A 22,105-nucleotide genomic window follows, 5' to 3' on the forward strand; every position below is an offset into this window, starting at 1 on the left:
AGCTGCATGCAATTCATAGCGATAAACCGTGAACTTAAGCAAACTGGCTATTCCCTTCTATTAAAGACAAACTACATGAGACAAAAACTTGTAAAATTTCGAAAAACAATCAGTAGTTGCAATGCGGACGTAAAAATTACAAACTCATTCGCATATGAAATGAATTAACTGCAAAGTGTTCATATAGCTCTCATGAACCCTTTAACCCTCTTACCTACAATCCATATCAATCATACGAAAAATTCTCGAAGCAGAAATATAACATCAACATATTTATAATCGCTCTTATTTTGAATCGATTCGCCATTATAAAGAAAGCTGAATAAGATAATTTTCCCACCCAATTTCAATGTTGTTTTCTTAATATAAGCCTAAATAAACCAAAAGAGAGACGAAAGATACCAGAGGAACAGTCAAATTTATAAATCGGAAATAAACTGACAACGCCATGGCTAAAAATTAAAAGGGCAAACAGACAAATAATAGTACTCAAGACACAACAAATAAAACTAATGACTGTGCAACACTAACAGTGCTACCGATTGATAAGCGATGGTTATAATTTATTATCGATAGAAAGGAAGGTCATGTATAATCAGATTTGCTTGTAGGATTTGAGAGAACATTTTATTTTCTATCTGTGATACGGACGTCAGTATCAGTAATGACAAATTATATTGTACAGTACAGTCTGAATCACCCGAAACCAATGCGATTGTTTCTGAAATTAATGGAAAGATTCTATTTACTGTAAAACCTAATTGTAATCGGTCAAACGATGGCTGCATCGTTCCGTCTCATTCAATGAGTACAATGAGTACTTTGCTTTAATAAACACCACACATGTTGTTAGGGTTTGGGTCATTTTATTTTACGCTAACAGAGCTGATGGGTCAATATGAATTGCAAACCAGCATAAACTACTTTCATCTTAAAAAATGTACTTTCGAAAGGATAAATGTTTAGACGAACAATATCATAAACTAAAACAACTCGCAATTTTTTTATGTTAGGGAGTATTGATATTTGAAAGGGTATACAATACAAAGATAATGAAGTATGCGACAATGAAATCAAGATGCAACTCTAAACTGCATATTGAAATATGGAATTACACGTATTGAACTGATATGATTATTCCAAATTTAAATCTAAAGATTGGACAGGATGTCAGTCGTTGTTGATTAACTCGTTAATAACCCATAACAGCAAAAGCCGTTGTCATTTGGAGTAGTATTGTTCGATTCGCAGTTGTACGTTCTTCCGATAGAAATATTTAGTTTTTACAAATGTATATGCACATGCTAGTTAGTATTCTGTTTTAAATGGAAGGAAAAGTTAAATCACAAAAATACTGAACTTAGAGGAAAATCCAATCGGAAAGTCAATAATCACATGGCAAAATCAAATAACGAAACACATCAAAAACGAATGGACAAGAATTGTCATATTCCTGACTTGGTACAGGCATTTTCAAATGTAGAAAATGGTGGATTAAACCTGGTTTTATAGCGCTAACCCTCTCACTTTGATGACAGTCTCATCAAATTCCGTTACATTTACAATGATGCGTGAACTAAACAGACATAATAAATGAAATAGTCAAAATATGGGTACAGCAGTCATCATCGTGTAATAAATTATCTAATTTCTATTTATGCACGTTTGCTTGATCATGGTAGTTTTAATTATATATTTAAGGAATAACTGTACTGTAGTTGAAGAGTTGCCACCGTCAATTGTAGATTTGACGGTCGCAAATGCAGTTTTACTGGCGACGCGTAGCGGAGACAGTAAAACGAAGATTTGCGACCGTCAAATCAAAATTGACGGTGGTAACTCTTCAACTACAGTACTGTTATTCTGATTCTAATGCATTTCAAAAAGAAATAATACGATAAAACTTGAAAAAATGTCTTAATTTGACAAATAAAAAAAAAATCCGCGAAACTTCATGAATGATTTTAGCGCAAAGACGTCATGGGTAAACGTGACGTCAGACAAATGAAAACTTACAAACTGGAGGTTTTTACGTTACCTGTACGCTTAAATTCGAATAAAATAACTTTAAAACGGCGAATTCGAGGTAGGTGCTGTTTTATTTTGGATTATACAGTAGTAATCGAACATTTGTTGATTCAATCATTTCAAAATGGTTGTTCCTCCTTAGTTACGCCTGGTCAACTGTGGATTTGACGGCAACTTTTAGCCAATGAAAAAAATTGTTACATTCAAATTGCATTAGAATGTTTGATATGTACTCCCCCAAATCAGTAAGGACAACAAATAATATTTCAATAGTCTAAAACTGTAATATAACAGCTATGTGCAGAAGGAAAAAAATGATCAATAACATCTTCTAAATAAGTGACGTTGTGTTTGGTTTAACGCCGTCGTGCCAAAATTTGGCTGGAAAAGTGCAATGTTCGTAATTAAAAACATCGGTATCGCCCCTACATATTTTACTAACACTCAGTGTATCTGTAAGGGTTTAGTCACAAACCGTACCGGCCTTTTATATGTTGTATGGATTTTGCTCATTGGAAAAGCTGTATAATGACGCATAGTTGCTAATATCTACGTTATTTGATTTCTGGTGAAAAATAGTTGAAGTACAGACATGTTATTAAAACAAGATTTCTTCTGAGTTCTACTTATTTGCATTTAATTGATGAAAGTGTGCTTTTATCATATAATCTTGCTGTTATTATAGGATCGCATAAATATGAGCACGAACATATTTGATATTAAACTAAAACAATTTAGATATCTAAAACAATAATTCACTAAAACAAACACCAAAAATAATTTTAACATGGCAGTTCATTAGGATACTAATGTATTACTGTTTAGAAGTTATTTTTCTATTTTGTAATAAGTCTGTACAGAAAAAATCCACAATGAACATGTAAAAATGATTTGTAATATTATTCAAATTTGTGAGTAAAACTCACTTAATTTCAATAGTTATGTAACAATGATTATCATATAAATAAATAAATCAAAATTTCCTTTTTGAAAATCTTAATTTATAACACATTTTCATCGTTCATTGTATACAAGAACACAACCGCAAAATCGCGGGCATTTTAAGCTTGGTTGGAAGTATGTAAATTATTGTAGGATGAATGTTTATAAAGATTTTATGTCTGGAGAATTTCAGGAAAGATATTACAAGTCATATAAGCACATGGAGACACTTACAGGAAAATATTTGTAAGCCCTCTCCCTTTTTTTCAAAGTCCGTTATTTTTTTTATTCTGTTATATTCCATCATTTTCGCGTTTCTGTATACTATGAATATATATACTATAAATAAAGTGTATTTGCTATTACATGTAACTATTAATTCTAAGTTTGTTCTACACGGCGATCACTACTATATCATATAGAGAGTCTCTATATATTATAGTAGTATGATCATAATATACATGCAGATAAACGCGAAAATAATTTTTCTGTCCCCGGCGGTCTTATGAAGAAAACCATATCCGGACGCCTTTCTTTTCGTTTTTTTCCCTAAATAACCAAAACTGAATAGTCATAAGAATGGATGACAATTGCGACTATGCATGGTACCTATAGGACACAGAGGCATGATTATTAGTTTGTTGTGGAAGGAAGAGAAGCGACACCCAAAATGAGGATCTTCGTTTAAAAGTGTAGATACGCATATGGTCCAAATACTCATATAGTTCGAACCATATACATATGATTGAAACAATTACTTAAAGTAAGATGAATTTTCATTTGTTTCCGTTTAGGTTTTCTGCTGGTTATTAACGTCGTTATTGACTTCAACTTTTAAATTTTACTTATTTTGGTTTTGTTTATATACTTTTTAATTAGTTGATTGTTTTACATGTATAATTTTTTTATAGAATAAAGGCAAATGTAGTATTTTGATATTTAAAATAGCATACAACAATAATTGACAGAAAGAAAAACGTATAGAATTACAATCAAAGAAGGATTATTTTTGTTTTGTAGTATTGTGTACAATTTCCGCAAGAATCTAATGAATCCATGGCCAACTATTATAGCTCGTACTAAATACTCAAACGGCAATAACGATTTGTGATGTTATAGGTTGTAAATTGTATTTTTGGACGTTCCTAAATGGTCGTCTGTTCAAAATCATTTTTACCAGTTCACCTACAGATGATAATATAGCAATGAAATATAAAAAATGTAGATATAATTTGTCGTGTTGCGCCACACAAAGGATGACCACAACTGCTTTTAATAGTAATAAAGCATCTTGAAGGTACCACGAAATTTTGACAAGTCATTCGATTGTATACTGATTATAAAGGATGTATAAAAATAATAACAGTCACACGATTTGATTACATTGATTCTCTTTCAGCCATGGTTTAGTTGGCTTTGAATTTATTGAAGCTTTTAGTTGGTCACTGTCATATTTCTTCTTATTACTATTTAATATAATTAATTTAGATATCACATAAACGCACAAACCAGAACGATTGTGATAGCTTTTCACTCGTATTCTTGGCTGATTGCCATTTATTCTTTTATAAACATGTTTTCGTTCATTGTATTAAGTATAATAAAGTTATAAATAGGTTGAAAAATTCCTAGATCTATTTATAATAACACGTCATTAATGTTATAAAAAAATATACGTATTACATAACTTGCTCGTCTGATGCAGTAAATGTCATTGTTCTAGATCATCATATTGTTGTTTGTTTATAAGGTAAGTTTTCACCTGATTTTGATATTATTGTTTTTATGTAATACACTAACTAACTTTTACAGCTAAGAATTTCTTGCCTTTGTGATAGAATTGTTAATCTCATCCAACCATATACATGTACTTTTAATATTACTTCCTCAAAAAAATAAGTCTGAATCTGATCATTTAGAGTTAATTTCATACTGAAACATCTTAATGAAAATAACTCCTTAAAAGAGGGGCAGTCAAACTCATAAATCGAAAATAAACTGACAATGGCATGGCTTAACTTGAAAAAGACAAACAGACAAATAATTGTACAAAAGAAACAACATAGAAAACTAAAGACTAAGCAACATGAACCCCACCAAAAACCGTGTGTGATCTCAGGTGCTCCAGAAGGGTCAGAGGATCCTGCTCCACGTGTGGCACCCGTCTTGTTGCTCAATTGATTAAAAACCGGTAACTTGTCAAATTCGGAACTTCACATTCGTGCGTTCGACTCATTGTTTCTTGATTTAACATCATCAGGAATGCATTTATGAATATAAACACCTAAATAATGTTAAAGATGCAAAAATACCTAAATAGGTGATTTCGCTAAAGCCAAATTTAAAATTTATTATAATATCCCATATTAATTATTAATATTGCACCGACTAATTTATGAAATTAATATTGCACAGACTTATTTATGAAATTAACATTGCACCGACTTATTTATGAAAGGGAATCCAGAAAGTTTTTGAACTTATGTTAATTTGATGTGGATAAATAAAAATATCATAGAAACCATCTAGGACTCATCTAGCCAACAGTAATCTGTGAAAGAACTATACGCAAATGAACAAGATCATGATGAAACTGTGTATATATAAAAAGAAAATTATGATAATTAAAATTCGAAAATGTTTGAATTCAAAACACATCCATTTAAGACAATACCGACGAAGACAATACAGATATTACAGGGGTAAAAAAGATATCGGATATCAATTCAATCAGGACCTTAAATCATTTTAATCACATGCTTGCGTTTATGTTCTTCAATACGACCATGTCAGTCATCTTGTTGACCCTCTAAGAAAACATGTCATTATGGCAATAAGAATAAGTATTATAAATACTCATTTGATTGTACTTCCACGCCTGATTGTGCAACCAATAATGCAATGTGTAGTAACAGTTTTCTCCAAAAATAGCTCAAACCACAGCGGGACACACCAACCAGATACTTTGCGAATCATAAAAGTTAGTTAATTGCTGTGAAACAGTGTTGATATTACTTTATAGCCTTTGTAATGCAAATATAATTATTAAACTTGAATAAGCCATTTGAGTATGATCTATAAGAATTTATATTTTTTAAAACAAACGTTGTATCTCATATACAGTATATATTGTTGATTGTAGGAGAAAATGGTTCGTCTACACAGTTTTAGTTATAGGAGACAAAATCCTTCTATGTTCCCAGAAGCTTGTGATATATGTGCGCCAGAAAGAAGATTCATGCTTCCTGCCCATAAGAAGCAACATGACGATGCAAAGCATGGAAATTGTTCGGCGTCATTTTCCGACTACTCCTTGTTGACTCCTTACTATATTAGTTCTGATGTTTCATCTACGAGACACAGTACACAGAGCAATTTATTAGACACCTACAGATCAACGTTCTTTCGCAATGATACAGAAATATCACCACCATCAAGTCCGCTTTATAGTGTTTTAAGATCCTCTCTTGACAAGTTTGTAAAGGACGAACTTGAACCCGACACAGAATATAATGCTAGCTGTGGTGCGGTTGTTGATCGTTTATGCAAGTTCATGCAAAATAATTTCCCAGCTGAACTCCGACCAGCACAGATCATCAAGGTATTATTATCCTTATCCTGAATACATTTTATTTGGCCTTTTAACCTTTTTCTTATTCGAGAGTAACTGATGCGTATTTGTAGACGAAACGTCCAACTGACTTTTAATCTTAGTGTCTTTTCACAAAATTAAAATGCAGAAAGTTCTTTAATTTGACGTAAAAATAATAAGTAACTTTTAATTTTGTTTTATTGTAGGGTGAATCTTTGGGGAAAGGCACGGCAGTAAAGGGAAAATCAGATGCTGATCTCGTGGTTTTTCTTAGCAATCCAAAGTTTGATTCTATTCCTGTTGTTCAAAATCAAATGAACAAAATATTAAATGATATGGAATTCTACTTGCGGTACGGTAAATATACCATAGAGGGCCAAACCCCACACGCTGTAAAGGTTTCCGTGTCATGCCACAAGGAACATACTCATGATGTTGACATTCTTCCTAGCGTCAACATTCTAGACAAATGTAAGTAGAAAACATTAAGAAAAGATGTCATTCTCTTAATATCTCATATGTAGGTTTAAAATATTTTATCATGATATTAGGAAAAACTTTCGATAGTGAGGGCGTCAGAATAGCATTTCTGGAATTATCTTCATTCGCAAGCTAACAATAAAAAAAAACATAGGATGCATACATTAAACTTAAGAAAGTACTTGCAAGTCACGATATTCTAGGGGTCTTCAAAGATAATGATATTCATTAAGGTAAATGATTGGGTTGAATTGAAAACTACATAATTGTTCACTACTTGTCCTTAAAAACATAATGATTACAAATATGTGTCGCATCCTATCAATAACATTAACGGTACCAATATTTCGGCACCAGATGCGTATTTCGACAATACATGTCTCTTCGGTGATGATCGTGGCCAAACCATGTAAAATCCAAAGCTTATTGAAAGATGAAGAGCTATAATCCAAAAGTTCCAAAAAGTATAGCCAAATCCGTGAAAGGAATCAGAGCTTTGCATGAGGAAGTTACATTCCTTAATTTATAACAATTTTAGTATTTTGTAACAGCAAATTTAATAACACAAAAAATCCGTATGTATACAGGTTGAGCAAAATTGTCAGATCGTGTTAGGATTATAAATTAGAACACAATTATGCGTAAAAAAAAAGAAACATAACGAAAGATTTAAAAACAAATATAGGAAGATGGTTATTCAAAAGATGCTTTTACTTTTAGTAATGAATTGTGAGAAAACTTTTTTTCTTGAGTCAAAACAAAAAAGGTAAATTAATTGATCATTGCTTGAAAAGGGTTTTAGCCTATTCTTTTTATTATGTCTGTTTAGTTCATGCATTATTGTAAATATAACGGAATTTGACAAGACTGTACAAAATGAGAGGTTTAGCGCTATACAACCAGGTATAATCCACCATTTTCTACATTTGAAAATGCCTGTACCGAGTCAGGAATATGACAGTTCTTGTCCATTCGTTTTTTATGTGTTTTGTCATTTGAATTTGCCATGTGATTAGGGATTTTCCTATTGGATTTTCAGTATTTTTGTGATTTTACTTTTTATTAATTAGTCCCTAATCAAATGGTAAAATCAAATAATAAGAAACCCATCAAACAAATAGACAACAACTGTCATATTCCTGACTTGGTACAGGCAATTTTAGATGTAGAAAATGGTAGATTGAAACTGGTTTTGTAGCGCTAAACCTCTCACTTGTATCACAGTCGCAACACATTTCATTTTATTTATAACATTAATGGAATCTAATCTAAGCTATCACTATATATGTGGATAATTAGACATAATACTGTATATTTGTATATACGCCAGACGCACGTTTCGTCTTCTAACTATAACACTTTTTGATTAATGAATCCCAAATGAGTTTCAAGCGATTTAACAGCTTGGAATGAGTCCAAATAGGGGTACATGTCATGATGTGACTGTAAATGTGAATTCTTACGTTATAAATCGATTCTTAGACAGTCAGTCTTGTATTATACGATTCATATTCATTTCACACTAACATTTTCTCTTCCTTAACGTGAATATAATTTGCGACTGTAAGTTATAAACAGTCTTCTATTACCCTCATCGTATACAAGGTAGCACTCCACAGTTAGAAAACAAAATTAAAAATGAGCCACAAAAAGTTTTATCATCTCCTATTCCTGGATTTCTAATACATTAACCGAACTGTTTGTGTTGTACATGTGCATATGTTTGCAATCAGTATCTTCCATAAATGATTTTCAAAAGTTAAAAGTGTGAAAATAATTTCTTTTATGTGGACTTGTATTCATGGCAACATTCTGCATTTATTTACCATAAAATATAGCAAAGAGGGAGGTAAAGATATCACATATCCCCCAAAAATTTGGATCAAACTAGAATTTCAATGCCTTTGAGTGATACCTTTAAGAAACTGCTTTCATAAATCTTCCTAATGATCAAATAAAAAAAATGCCAAATTACACACCTAACTTGGGAGTGATTCCTACTGTAATTCTTTTACACAGGTAGAATAGTTACGGACGTAAAGCGTCCGATCGAAACGGATGTTTTTCAGACGTTTAGTGCCACGGACGTAAAACGTCCGTTCTCCCATCCGTATAACATCCGTCTTCATCTCGGTAACGCGTCTATCATACAGATTGTTAAATTTTGTCTTGTACATTTATGTGTTATGGAAAGAAAAATTAATCACCGCCTTCATTTATTAGATTTGATTTTGTTCAACGTAATCTGTACCATAATTTACGTTTGATTCATAACAAACTGGACATATTTATATTATAGTTAATTGCTATTAATAAGTATTGCAATATGCATTGTGTTTAAATGTAATATCAGTATTTTGTTCTATTATAATCTTAAATCAATCCTAATTCTATCTTACTTTTGAGATATAATTTTTCATATGTGACGTCATTTTTGAGCTATTTCAGAAATTTCATAAATTCAAATGTGACGTATTTTTTGTGCCTTTTCGCAACTTCGTATGCGACGTCATTTTTATATTTATTGTGTTGAGGCCTGAGTCGGGTGTGTCTATTCTGTGTTGGTCTTTGCTTTATGTTTTCGGGTTTTGTTTTCTGTAATTAGTTAATACTTTAGTTTCATTATGTATATCTTTTTATATTCGTTTGATAAAATTTACTGTTTGCAATAGCATTAATTGTTCTAAATAATGAGGATGTTTTTATCCCATTAAAAACATAGCCGTATTTGACACAACCCTTTTCAACTTTTGATCTTCAGTGCTGTACAACTTTGTACTTTTTTTCACTTTCGATCATTTATATCTTGGCGTCCATGGTGAGTCTTGTGTGGACCAGGCGCGTTTTTGGCGTAATCAATTTTAAACCTGATGCTTTTTGTTATCTATTTATCATGTGTTTCTTTGTCTAATACGTTCTCCTATTTATTTGTATTGTAGTCATGTAATATTATGTTGTCATTTCAATGTTATATTTAACATTGCCATTCAAGTGCGAGGTTTGGCATGCCACAAAACCAGGTTCAACCCACCCTTTTTTCCTTTAAATATGTCCTGCACCAAGTCAGGCATATGGCCATTGTTATATTATTGTTCGTTTCTGTGTGAGTTACATTTTAACGTTGCGTCGTTTGTTTACTCTTATTTTTGAGTGTAAATTCACATTGCGATAAGACGTGTCACGGTACTTGTCCATCCCAAATTCATGTATTTGGTTTTGATGTTATATTTGTTATTCTCGTGGGATTTTGTCTGATGCTTGGTCCGTTTCTGTGTGTGTTACATTTTAGTGTTGTGTCGTTGTTCTCCTCTTATATTTTATGCGTTTCCCTCGGTTTTAGTTTGTTACCCTGATTTGTTTTTTGTCCATGGATTTATGAGTTTGAACAGCGGTATACTACTGCTGCCTTTATTGTACAGACTTATGAATAATAGTGACACAGATCAGTATAACCACTGTATACACAAATATAAGTACAGAGTTATTACATAGTTTTTAAATTTATGTAATTCTTTTAGACAAAGATAGAGCCCTACCATTTGTCAAATTGTGTTTCTTCTTACTCGATTGCTCCGTTACAATCATGCCAGGATGAATACTGTTTTATCTCATTAATGTTTTTTGACAAAAAGGTGTATGCATATTACCATGATCATTACCTGACAATGACCTCTGACCTTCATGTAAAATGCATTTGATTCTTTTTTCACGCATGTGCCTTATTTTGAATACAATGTTTAGTTCGTCAACACATCTTTGTCTTAATGTGGCTCGGGTGTCTTCTTCCATCTTGGATTTTGAAGAAGCAGATAACTTTAGTCTAGATATTTGATGAAATGTGCAAATTTTGAGATCGAGTTGTATGTAATCTATGTAAAAGACTTTTGATATTTTGTATTCCTTTTGCATGAATCAAAAGGCTAGTGAACCCTTCCACATATTTATTTAACTGTCATAGTCAATAAAACATAGTACGGGTTTGTTTGACAATTTTGTCATATCTAATTTTGAGTATTTATTGTTAACAGCTCTTCTGGTTGTGTTTGTTCAACCTACTATAACTTGTAAAGACTTGTGAGATAAACGAGATTTGCATATTGTTAAGACACATTGTTGTCAATTGTCAGAGACAAAATATATAAATAGACTCTTCATAGATACCAGGATTAAATTTTATATTAACGCCAGACGCGCGGTTTGTCTTCAAAAGACTCAGCAGTGACGCTCGAATCAAAAAATGTTAAAAGGCCAAAGAAAGTACGAAGTTTAAGAGCATACAGGACCAAATATTCATAAAAGTTTTGCCAAATACAGCTAAGGTTATCTATTCCTGAGGTAGAAAAGCCTTAGTATTTAAAAAATTTCAAATTTTGTTAACAGTTAATTTATAATGATGAACATATCAATGATAACTCAAGTCAACACAGAAGTACTGACTACTGGGCTTATGATGCCCTCGGGGAAATGATTATCCACCAGCAGTGGCATTGACCCAGTGGCACTAAATAAAGCCATCATAGATACCAGGAATGAATTTTATATTTACGCCAGACGCGCATTTCATCTAGAAAAGACTACCCCTTTCTATGTTGTTTGTTTTTTGTTAATTTTTTTTGTCATTGAATTGCTGTCTAAACTATGAAAATTCTTCTGTGCGTAATGTAGTTATTTACATATACAAGTTACATGCCCTCTATGTTGTGTCATATGTACTACTGGTATTTTCAAAATGCCTAATTTCTTGATTGACAACATATTTGTTACGTTCGGAGGGCGTGTTTTTAACAGACTGTCGGCATTCCAATGGGAACAAATCGTGCCCCGCTTCTTGCCGACTTGTTTCTTTATTATTATGAGGCTGACTTCATAGAGGAACTTCTTAGGAAGAAAGATAAGAAGTTAGCGATATCCTTTAGCTCTACTTTCCGCTACATAGATGATGCTCTTTCACTAAATAATTCAAAATTTGGTGACTACGTCGAACGCATCTATCCCATCAAACTAGAGATAAAGGATACTACAGATACAGTTCAGTCGGCCTCATATCTTGATTGTCATCTACAAATTGACAATGAGGGTCGGTTGAAAACAAAACTTTACGACAAAAGAGATGATTTGACCTTTCCAATTGTGACCTTTCCATTTCTAAGTAGCAACATTCCAGCAGAACCTGCATACGGGGTAAATATCTCCCAATTGATACGATATTCCCGTGCTTCCATTTCCTATCATGATTTTCTTGATAGAGGGTTGTTGCTCACAAGGAAGCTATTAAACCAAGAGTTCCAAATGTTGAAGTGAAATTCATCCCTTCGAAAAGTTTACGGACGCTGTCACGAGTTGGTTGACCGTTATGGAATAACCGTTTCACAAATGACATCGGATATGTTCCTTACGTCGTAACTACAATCCACATCCCTTTTATGAATGGGACCTACCGATTCAGACTATTTACCGGATTTGTTATCACATAAGCAACACGGCGTTCCACATGTGGAGCAGGATCTGCTTACCCTTCCGGAGCACCTGAGATCACACCTAGTTTTTGGTGGGGTTCGTGTTGTTTATTTCATAGTTTTCTATGTTGTGTCATGTGTTCTATTGTGTGTCTGTCTTTTTCATTCTTAGCCATGGCGTTGTCAGTTTATGTTCGATTTATGAGTTTGACTGTCCCTTTGGTATCGTTCGTTCCTCTATGTGTCTATATTCATACACTCATCATAAATACCAGGATAGAAGTTTTGTATTTGCGCCAGACGTGCGTTTCGTCTAGATACAAAAAACAATCAATAGTGACGCTCGAATAATTTTTTTTAACATGCCTATCTAAGAACACTTTACGTGTATTTCTCGATAGTGCAATATTAACAATATGTGATATACGTATAGAAATACTCTAAAAACACTTGTGGAGATCATGCAAGTTACAAACATCGCTCGATCTATATATGACCTTTTGTGATGACATTCATAGATACATCACGCAAGCACCTTTAATTCAAGACAGCAAACCAATTACAAAAACACGAAAAAAACAGATTCATTCTATATTTGCAGGGTAATATACCCTTAACTCAGGACGGAATGTCAAAAACATGAACCTTTATTGTAAATCAAATCGTGATGTTTTATTTTTAACCATTTTTTCACGTTAATATATCTATTTCTTAAAATTACAGTGAAAGAAATTTAAAAGGCAAATATTAAACAAGGTTTTTTTAATGAAAATAAAAATATGGTCTATTACAACCGTAATACGGATATTTTAGAACGTTCGCGTAATACGTAAGATCCGTTTGACGGACATGTTACTATTTTCCCGTAAAGCGTCCGTTTTACGGATGTTTTACCGATTTATTTCAAAAAGGTCGTAATGTATTCACATATAAGATGATTTAACAGATATCTTGTATATTATTTCAGATTCGAAGAGAGCGATATATCAAATGATGAAAGGTTTAAATGATAAGGAGCAGTATTTCTTCTCTGCTGCGTTGTCACCCTTACAATTGGAGTTTGTATCTCAACGACCACCAAAACTCAAGTCCTTGATTCGATTAGTAAAGTTTTGGAGGAAAACATCTTTTAACGTATGTGTTAAAATAAAATGATGCAAAATTTGTATTTGTATATGTGAATATCATGATTAAAACAGTCGTATTGTATTCATAATAAACCGTCTTAAGTAGAGACGGAACATCCTTATCTTGATGTCGTACCAAAATGGCAAGACTAATATTGTTTTTAGTAAAAAAAATTCAGAAGCGGATCTAGCAAATACTAAAAATAAAATTGTAAATTGTATGCGTATAACTTTAATGCATACTATCATTTCTTAGGAAAGTACAGGCAAAAGACTCCCAACATCATACCCTTTGGAAGTCATCACTATCAGTCAATGGCTCAAAGAATGTGGTCGTGAAAACTTCGACTTAAGGAAAGGCTTCTACAACGTTCTGAAAGCACTTGTGAATTATTGTAATCTAGCTTATGTCTGTGAAGATAACTACAAGTCTTCTGATGTCAAAAGGTAACTGAATGAAAATAAACTTTATAGAGGGCATGCGTCAGTGAAAACAACGATCAAATTGTATATCATTGACAACTTTTAATAAGTAGTTCTATATCCTGTACATTTAAAATAAAGAATGGAAATCAGGAATTTGTTATAGATACAACAACCTGACCAAAGACCGAAGGCAATCAAAGGGTCTTCAACACAGCAAGAAAATCCCGTAGCCGAAAGAGAGCTGAACCTTGCTCCTAAACAAAATTGTGTATTATTTCAGTGAAAATGAACGTCATACTAAACGCCAAAACAAATAAATTGCTAAAAAAGTAAAAATCATACAAGACTAACAAAGGCCAGAGTCTCCAGATTTGAGACAGGCGCAAACATACGTCGGAGTTAAACATGCTTAGTAAGATCTGAACCATACCTCTAGTTAAAGTAGAAAAAACAAACACACAATTATGTTCACAGTAAAATTCACTTTAAAAGACGTCCGAGTCCAGGCGATGTCAGAAAATGTAACAAAACAAACAAAACAAAATTACAATGAAACATAAACAAACAAAGGACTTCTAGCAGTTACTGACATGCAAGCTCGAGGTTTCATGTAAACTGATTGAAAGATTATGTCTTCATCATATGAAAATCATGCACAATCCCTCTCGTTGGGGTGTAGTATAAAATGTGCATACATGTAGATATATTCACAATAGAAGAAGCAAACAATATCAAATGCAAATGCAAATCTATAGGGCGAAATACCAATTAGCAATACAAAACAAAACAAAAATACGGCAAAGTGTCAAACAGGGAGGGTCGAAGGATTGAGCGCTAACATACGTGTTAAGCCCCGACAAATTCTTTATGTGCCAAGTCAACAGCCTGTAGTAAAGTGTTATTGCTGGTTAATGTCTAAGTAATGTCTGTTATATTTGGTTTTTTTTGTAAAAACAATTGTAATAGACCTTTAATTTTCTCAATTAAATTATTGCATATTTTTCATATCTGGGCCAAATATAGTCTACTATATGGTATTATTTTTTTCATTAGTTAAAGCCGTACGGTTACCATACTTGCTTACATCCACTTCATTTGATCTGTGTCGGGTAGTTGTCTCATTGACAATCGATCATACCACACAAAACACAACAATCCATCACAACCACTAACATTACCCCATCAAAACGGAGTGTGTCCTCATGTGTCCTTAAGAATAAGCAACACGAACCCCACAAGGTCTCTTCTATAACTATCTATATATTTTGGTGCAAGACAAAGAATATCTATCCATCAGACATCATATCCAACTCAATTCTCCGACAATAAACTTCTACATGTGGAGCAGAATCTACTGTTCCGAAGCACCTTAGACAACCCTAAAGTTTGGGTGGTGTTCGTGTTGCTAAGTCTTTAGTTTTCCTTGTTGTATTTTTTATCTGTTGTTTCTCTGTTTGTCTTTTTCTGTTAAAAGCCATGGTGTTTTCAATTTATTTTCGACCTATAAGTTTGAATGTACCGTTGGTATATTTGGCGTATCCTTTGCACAAAGATAACACTACAGACATAAAAACATAGACAAATTGTCCCTGCATGGTGGAAAAATTATTTACCGGTCATGTTTTATGTAGACAATTATTCCGTTGACTCCAATTCATTTTGCAAATGACTTCATTCAAACACGTAGCTGAAAGTCTTTTTAGTATTCTCGTTAATTTAAATGTTTTATCAATTTCTTTATGAATTATACATAAAATTTATTAACAAGTTCATACTTTTTGAAATTGTAGCTCATTGAAAGACAGTTATCATGTGATGGATCCTGCAAACCCGTTTAACAACCTGATGGGAAGATGTGATTGCTGGGAAGAAGTCAAAAGTATTGCTGCAATTTGTCTTGCTAAACCTCTCCTGAATGACCTGCAAGGTTATGTGGGTTGGATATGACACTAACCACTGGTTATATAACTTAAGGTTACTGTAGAATGTGGATATACATAATGCAGACAGTCTTTTTATTTTTTGTTTGCACGTAATGTTTAATTAATATCACTAAATTATTTCGTTTGCAATATTTGATACTTGACCTTCATTAAATAGGAAAACAAACGTGTTGTTAATGTGTAAACTTAACTTGAAACCATTGTATCCCGAACAATATCTCAAGCGTTGTTGAAGCAGTTTATTTACCCGTGTGTGCAAAAATTAACCTGTGAAAATGATTCCATTTTGTGAATCAATATTCTTTTAATCCTGTGTTCTAGAAGAAGTATTATTTTAAACAAGATTTTGAAAAAAATGTTCAGTATTGAGAGTCTGTAAATTACGGAACTATAAAAGCAGAGGTGAAAGATTTAAAAGGTTCAAATGTTGCATACTTATATTTATTGTGAACTGCTGAATGTATATTATTATGTCATACTTGTAAGAATATGAAAAACAGTTTTCACTAGGACTTGTGAAATCGCATCTGTAACGTTGCGCTTTTTGGAATTATACTTTTTACCATCTTTTGTTTTATGACATTACAACTTTGACGTGCTCAACGATGTTTATACAGTAAATTGCATTACACGATTGTTAGATTTACAGATGCACATTGTTTTGTTAATACAGATTAAAGACTTTCATGTATATCATCTTTTTATTACACAACTTATTTCTTAAAACGTAAAACAATGTAAACTTAAGTCTTATGATGAAATGTACTCTTTTTAATATTTTTTTCAAGTAGTTCAGCTGTTAAATTGTAAAGGAATGTATTGGATATAAGAAAGAAAGAACATGGCTATTACTGTTTCTTAAGAATAATGTAAAACATTTTAACGTTTTTCTTTTTTAAATATAATTTAATTATTGACTCATTTCAAACTATTTCTTATTGAGAATCATCTAACATGGTGCGAATCTCATAAACTTTTCTTGTCCTAGTTGAGGGGAAATATGCCATTTAAATTCTTGCGCGGATAAAGATTCGTGCTTTCCTTTGCATACATTTAATATTGGTACCGTTTTTCCTCAAAAACAATGAAAAACAAGAGACTTTTAAAACGGCTTTTTAAACTTTATGGAATACAATTGATAAAAAGAAAATTAGGAGTAAGCAAAATGTTTACTGCTACTACAGATAACAAAATACATAGCACGTCAAAGTAAACTAAATACTGCGAAACACCAAACTCACTGAAAACTAGAGTCAACTCAGGAGCCCCGGAAGGGTATGCAGATTTGGCTCCATATCAGGCACCCTTCGTGTTGCTCATGTAAGAGGATATCCGGTAATAAGTCTTATTCAGTAGATCACATTCTAGTAAAAGGTGGACGTGAATCTATTTACAACGTTTAAAATATATATGTGGCTACAATGAAGACCTATTGCTGACCTTCTGCTGTTGTCTGTTCTATGGCCTAGTTGTTGTCTCTTTGACACATTCACAATTTCCATTGTCAATTTTATTTGTTAAACAGATCTATAACAACCAACAAACTCGTGATTGCGTCCATAACATTTTTGAACGGATGATTATGTAAAATATGCACAGTATGATGTGTTGAATAGAGATATAAATCGAAAGTTTTTTGTAAATTAAGAAAGCAATACAGTACTAATGATGCTGAAACGTGTTGATCTACGAGTCTTTAATCCGGAGAAGACTAAGGCATAAACTTTCTAAACTTTATTATCTCAGTTTAACACATTTCAAATATTACTAACTTCGTTGAACAGCTACAAAACGTCCTTGATGCAATTAACAGCTGGTACTAATGCATTACACTTTATTTATACTTTTACATCGAGGTATCGGTTTTAAATTAGTGGAACTATTTTAAATAAATTACAAGATACGATTTTAAGACCGATTTTTGCTTTCTAGGAATGATTCAAATTTCTGTTTTTCAATCCTTCTCTCTTCATTGTCAATTTCAACAGGACGAAAACAAGAAGGAACTGCTGGCCTAACAACGTTCTTACGAGATAAATGAAATACATAGATGTAATGTGGAACTTTCGATAGTTTCCTTTGCTGGGTTTTTGTTCTATACGATGGTAGTTTGTTTTTGCTTACAGAAATTTCGCAATTTCACAATACATCCGCAGCAAAATTTAAGAATATAAAGAATAAATTGAACGAAATCCATTATCATGTCAATTAATTCTAAAATAAAAAATAATCCAAAAAGAATTGTTAGCCATGACGACGTATCAAGAATACCTCCTAAGTCGATCCCCATATAAAATGTAAATAAAAATGAACATATATCCAATAACAGCTCAAGACATTTGAAACCTGCACATCGGATTTGAAACTGTGTTTTTGTTTTAGTTTCAGGAATCCAAAATGCACATAATACCAAAATAAAAAACATTACTATAAATGAGGATAGCTCACTTATCCAAGAAATATATGCTTCCAGAGAAATACTTCCTTTCTCATAAGCATCTGCAATGTTTATCTTTTCCGATGCACCGAACACAGTAATCTGGATTATATTTGTAGCAAGTTTTAACACAACATGGATAAAAAGACGAAATATCAAAAGTCTTCCTTTTTTATCATACTCCTTTTTTCTCATTAACCTCATCACAGCAACAACCACAACAGGGCTTGAAACAGCAGCAACAATTAGACAGAATACAAAAAGTTAAATCATACATGGTTAGACCAACTGATCAGAATGGATAATAATCCTATTTATCGGTCAGTTGATATTACATTTTGTTATGTTTTCGTTTAAACATGTTTCAAATGGCAAATGGATGAGACACAAGTTTTAGAACTTATTAACAGTAATGTCTTCTCTAGGTTATACAAATTGTGTTATGTTATATATCTTCAAATGCTTCTCCGAATTCAGTAAATTATAAACTGTTCCTTATTTACATTCAACAATTATGTACTGTTCTTTTTATATGTTATACTTCTCCAAATTCAAAAACAATTATGCACAAATTTACTTTTCCAAATCCTTCATATTATGTATTATGTGCAAAGTCAGCAAAGTCTGAGCGACTATACTACAAGATATTCAAGGAATTATGTAATGTAATACTTCTGTAGAACCACATTAACTTTTAAGTTCTGATAATTGATTAGCCATATAAGGACATTTATTTGAATTTGAAACTAGATACTTATTAGCTATATAACAAGACGTAGATCTCTATATCTGAACGTAGTACGAATGATTTGATTATAATGCAGTTTTGTAAACTGAATGAATAAGGGCTATGATGGCATTGCTGTATTGTCATAATCGCTTTAGAAGTCGATGACACAAGTAATACCTTTAAGTTGATAGTTCAAAATAATAAATTGTAATATTAAATTGAACTGAAATAGCGGCCGAATAATACGAATACATGCTATCTTAGATCCTTATGATATTAAATCTTTTATTAAAGTCCTCTTCTATGAGTAAGTTTGCATTCGTGCGTTACGTTGTTTTATATTTTTTAATTCAAATTGTCAAGAAAAGATATACCGGTAAAAAGAGTTCAAAAGGTACATGTTTGTACATTATTTTTCCAATCTGCATCAACTCTATAGAATCTAAAACAAAATCGTGGTATTCTTTAATCACTGCATTAATAACATATCGCACGACTAGAAACATTGTAATGTATGACAAAAAGTATGCAGTATAAAATTGAGAATGGAAATGGGGAATGTGTCAAAGAGACAACAACCCGACCAAATAAAAAACAACAGCAGAGGTTCACCAACAGGTCTTCAATGTAGCAAGAAATTCCCGCACCCGGAGGCGTCCTTCAGCTGGCCCCTAAACAAATATATACTAGTCCAGTGATAATGAACGCCATACTAATTTCCAAATTGTACACAAGAAACTAAAATTAAAATAATACAAGACTAACAAAGGCCAGAGGCTCCTGACTTGGGACAGGCGCAAAAATGCGGCGGGGTTAAACATGTTTGTGAGATCTCAACCCTCCCCCTATACCTCTAACCAATGTAGTAAAGTAAACGCACAACAATACGCACATTAAAATTCAGTTCAAGAGAAATCCGAGTCTGATGTCAGAAGATGTAACCAAAGAAAATAAACAAAATGACAATAATACATAAATAACAACAGACTACTAGCAGTTAACTGACATGCCAGCTCCAGACTTCAATTAAACTGACTGAAAGATTATGATTTCATCATATGAACATCAGGCACAATCCTTCCCGTTAGGGGTTTAGTATCATACCATCATAACATATATGAGAAGAACATAACCCGTGTCATGCCAACAACTGTTTTTAAAAAAAATAATGTGTTTAGTTCCGATGCAAAGACCTTATCAGTGACTCAATATTAACGCCAAAATATGCAATCTTTAATGACTTGACAACAGTATCGTAATTATATCCCTTCTTAATAAGTCTATTCAAAGGTTTTGTAAGTTTCTGAGGTGAATACTGACACCTTTGTGCTTTATAAAGAATATTACCATAAAAAATTGGATGTGAAATACCTGAACGTATTAGAAGTCTGCATGTTGAGCTATATTTACGAATGATGTCTTTATACCGATGATAAAATTTAGTAAATGTTTTGACTAGTTTGTGATATCGAAAACCCTGGTGTAATAATTTTTCAGTAATACATAAATTTCTCTCGTTAAAATCTAAAACATTGTTACATACACGAGCGAATCGTACAAGTTGAGATATATAAACACCGTAAGATGGTGACAAGGGAACGTCACCATCTAAAAACGGATAATTAACGATAGGAAATGAAAAATCATCCCTTTTATCATAAATTTTAGTATTCAGCTTTCCATTAGTGATATAGATATCAAGATCGAGAAAAGGGCAGTGGTCATTGTTAGTATAAGCTTTATTTAAAGGAAGTTCAACAGGATAAATTTCATTAATATACATACTGAAGTCGTCATTATTGAGAGCCAAAATATCATCCAAATATCTAAAAGTATTATTAAATTTGTTTATCAGATGTTGTTTCGATGGGTCTTTGCTTATTTTTGTCATAAATTGTAACTCATAACAATACAAAAACAGGTCCGCAATAAGTGGTGCACAGTTAGTCCCCATTGGAATTCCGATAATCTGACGATATACGGAATCCCCAAAGCGAACAAAAATGTTATCCAGTAAAAATTCAAGGGCATATATAGTATCAAAGCATGTCCAATTAACATAGTTTTTTTGTTTATTGCTACTAAAAAATGACCTAAAAGAGTTTGAACATATATATTCACATTATGATTTTTTGAATGCCCATTTAATTAGGTGTGTGAATTTTTTTCTTAATGAGAATGTGAGGCAATGTGGTATACAGGGTAGAAAAATCAAAACTTTGAACTGATTCAAAATCACCAATATAAGCATGCAATTTATCAAGTACTTCCAACGAGTTTTTGACACTCCAAAAGTAATTTATTCCACTATTTTCAAAGGCCTTATTTGAACAATTTATTATCAGGTTTTTAATTGTACCAAGTGTGCTGGTAAGAAGAATAGACAATTTAGTAGTTGAACAATGGCTTGAAGACGAAATAAATCTATATTTGTAAGGGGTTTTGTGTAGCTTCGGAAGCCAATACATAGTTGGGACTTTCATTGTATTTGGCTCTGCTTGTAAAGCGGTGGCTAAAAGTTTATGTTTGTTACAGATTTCGTTTTCTGAAAATGGAGTCAGTTGGAATGTTGGTGAATTGGTGATTTCCTTTTTCAGAACCTCAATGTAAAATTTACGTCAAACAATAATAATATTATTAGCAGCTTTATCTGCCGGGACAAAAACAAATTCCTTGGCTAGTTCTTTTAGTTTATGTTTGATACGAGAAATAGGTTTATTGTGGTTATAGTTTATAATAAAATGTTCTTTAAAATGTTGAATACGTATATCAACTATCTTCATTACTGAATTAAAAAAAGAGTCCAAAGATTTTGTGTCAGCTTTTTCCCGTTTTATCCATTTCATACAGTAAGTATGGAGTGAGTCGTGGATGAAATTACGACACTCATTCCAATTAATAATTGACGGGGGACGATATTTAGGTCCTTTACTGAGGAATGATT

At 32.4% G+C, this 22,105-nt stretch overlaps 1 protein-coding gene across 1 annotated transcript; it reads left to right on the top strand.

The window, feature by feature from the left end:
* The first annotated feature begins 4,608 nt into the window (after window positions 1-4,608).
* On the top strand, window positions 4,609-16,685 carry LOC143082170 (2'-5'-oligoadenylate synthase 1-like). The gene is made up of 6 exons (XM_076257732.1): window positions 4,609-4,720; window positions 6,113-6,571; window positions 6,769-7,033; window positions 13,466-13,632; window positions 13,882-14,072; window positions 15,842-16,685. Exons 2-6 carry the CDS (start codon window positions 6,119-6,121, stop codon window positions 15,996-15,998), a joined length of 1,233 nt encoding a protein of 410 aa, XP_076113847.1. The 5' UTR covers window positions 4,609-4,720; window positions 6,113-6,118; the 3' UTR covers window positions 15,999-16,685.
* Window positions 16,686-22,105: the final 5,420 nt, after the last annotated feature.

Source organism: Mytilus galloprovincialis, chromosome 7 (genome assembly GCF_965363235.1).
Source record: "Mytilus galloprovincialis chromosome 7, xbMytGall1.hap1.1, whole genome shotgun sequence".
Classification (NCBI taxonomy): Eukaryota; Metazoa; Mollusca; class Bivalvia; order Mytilida; family Mytilidae; genus Mytilus; species Mytilus galloprovincialis.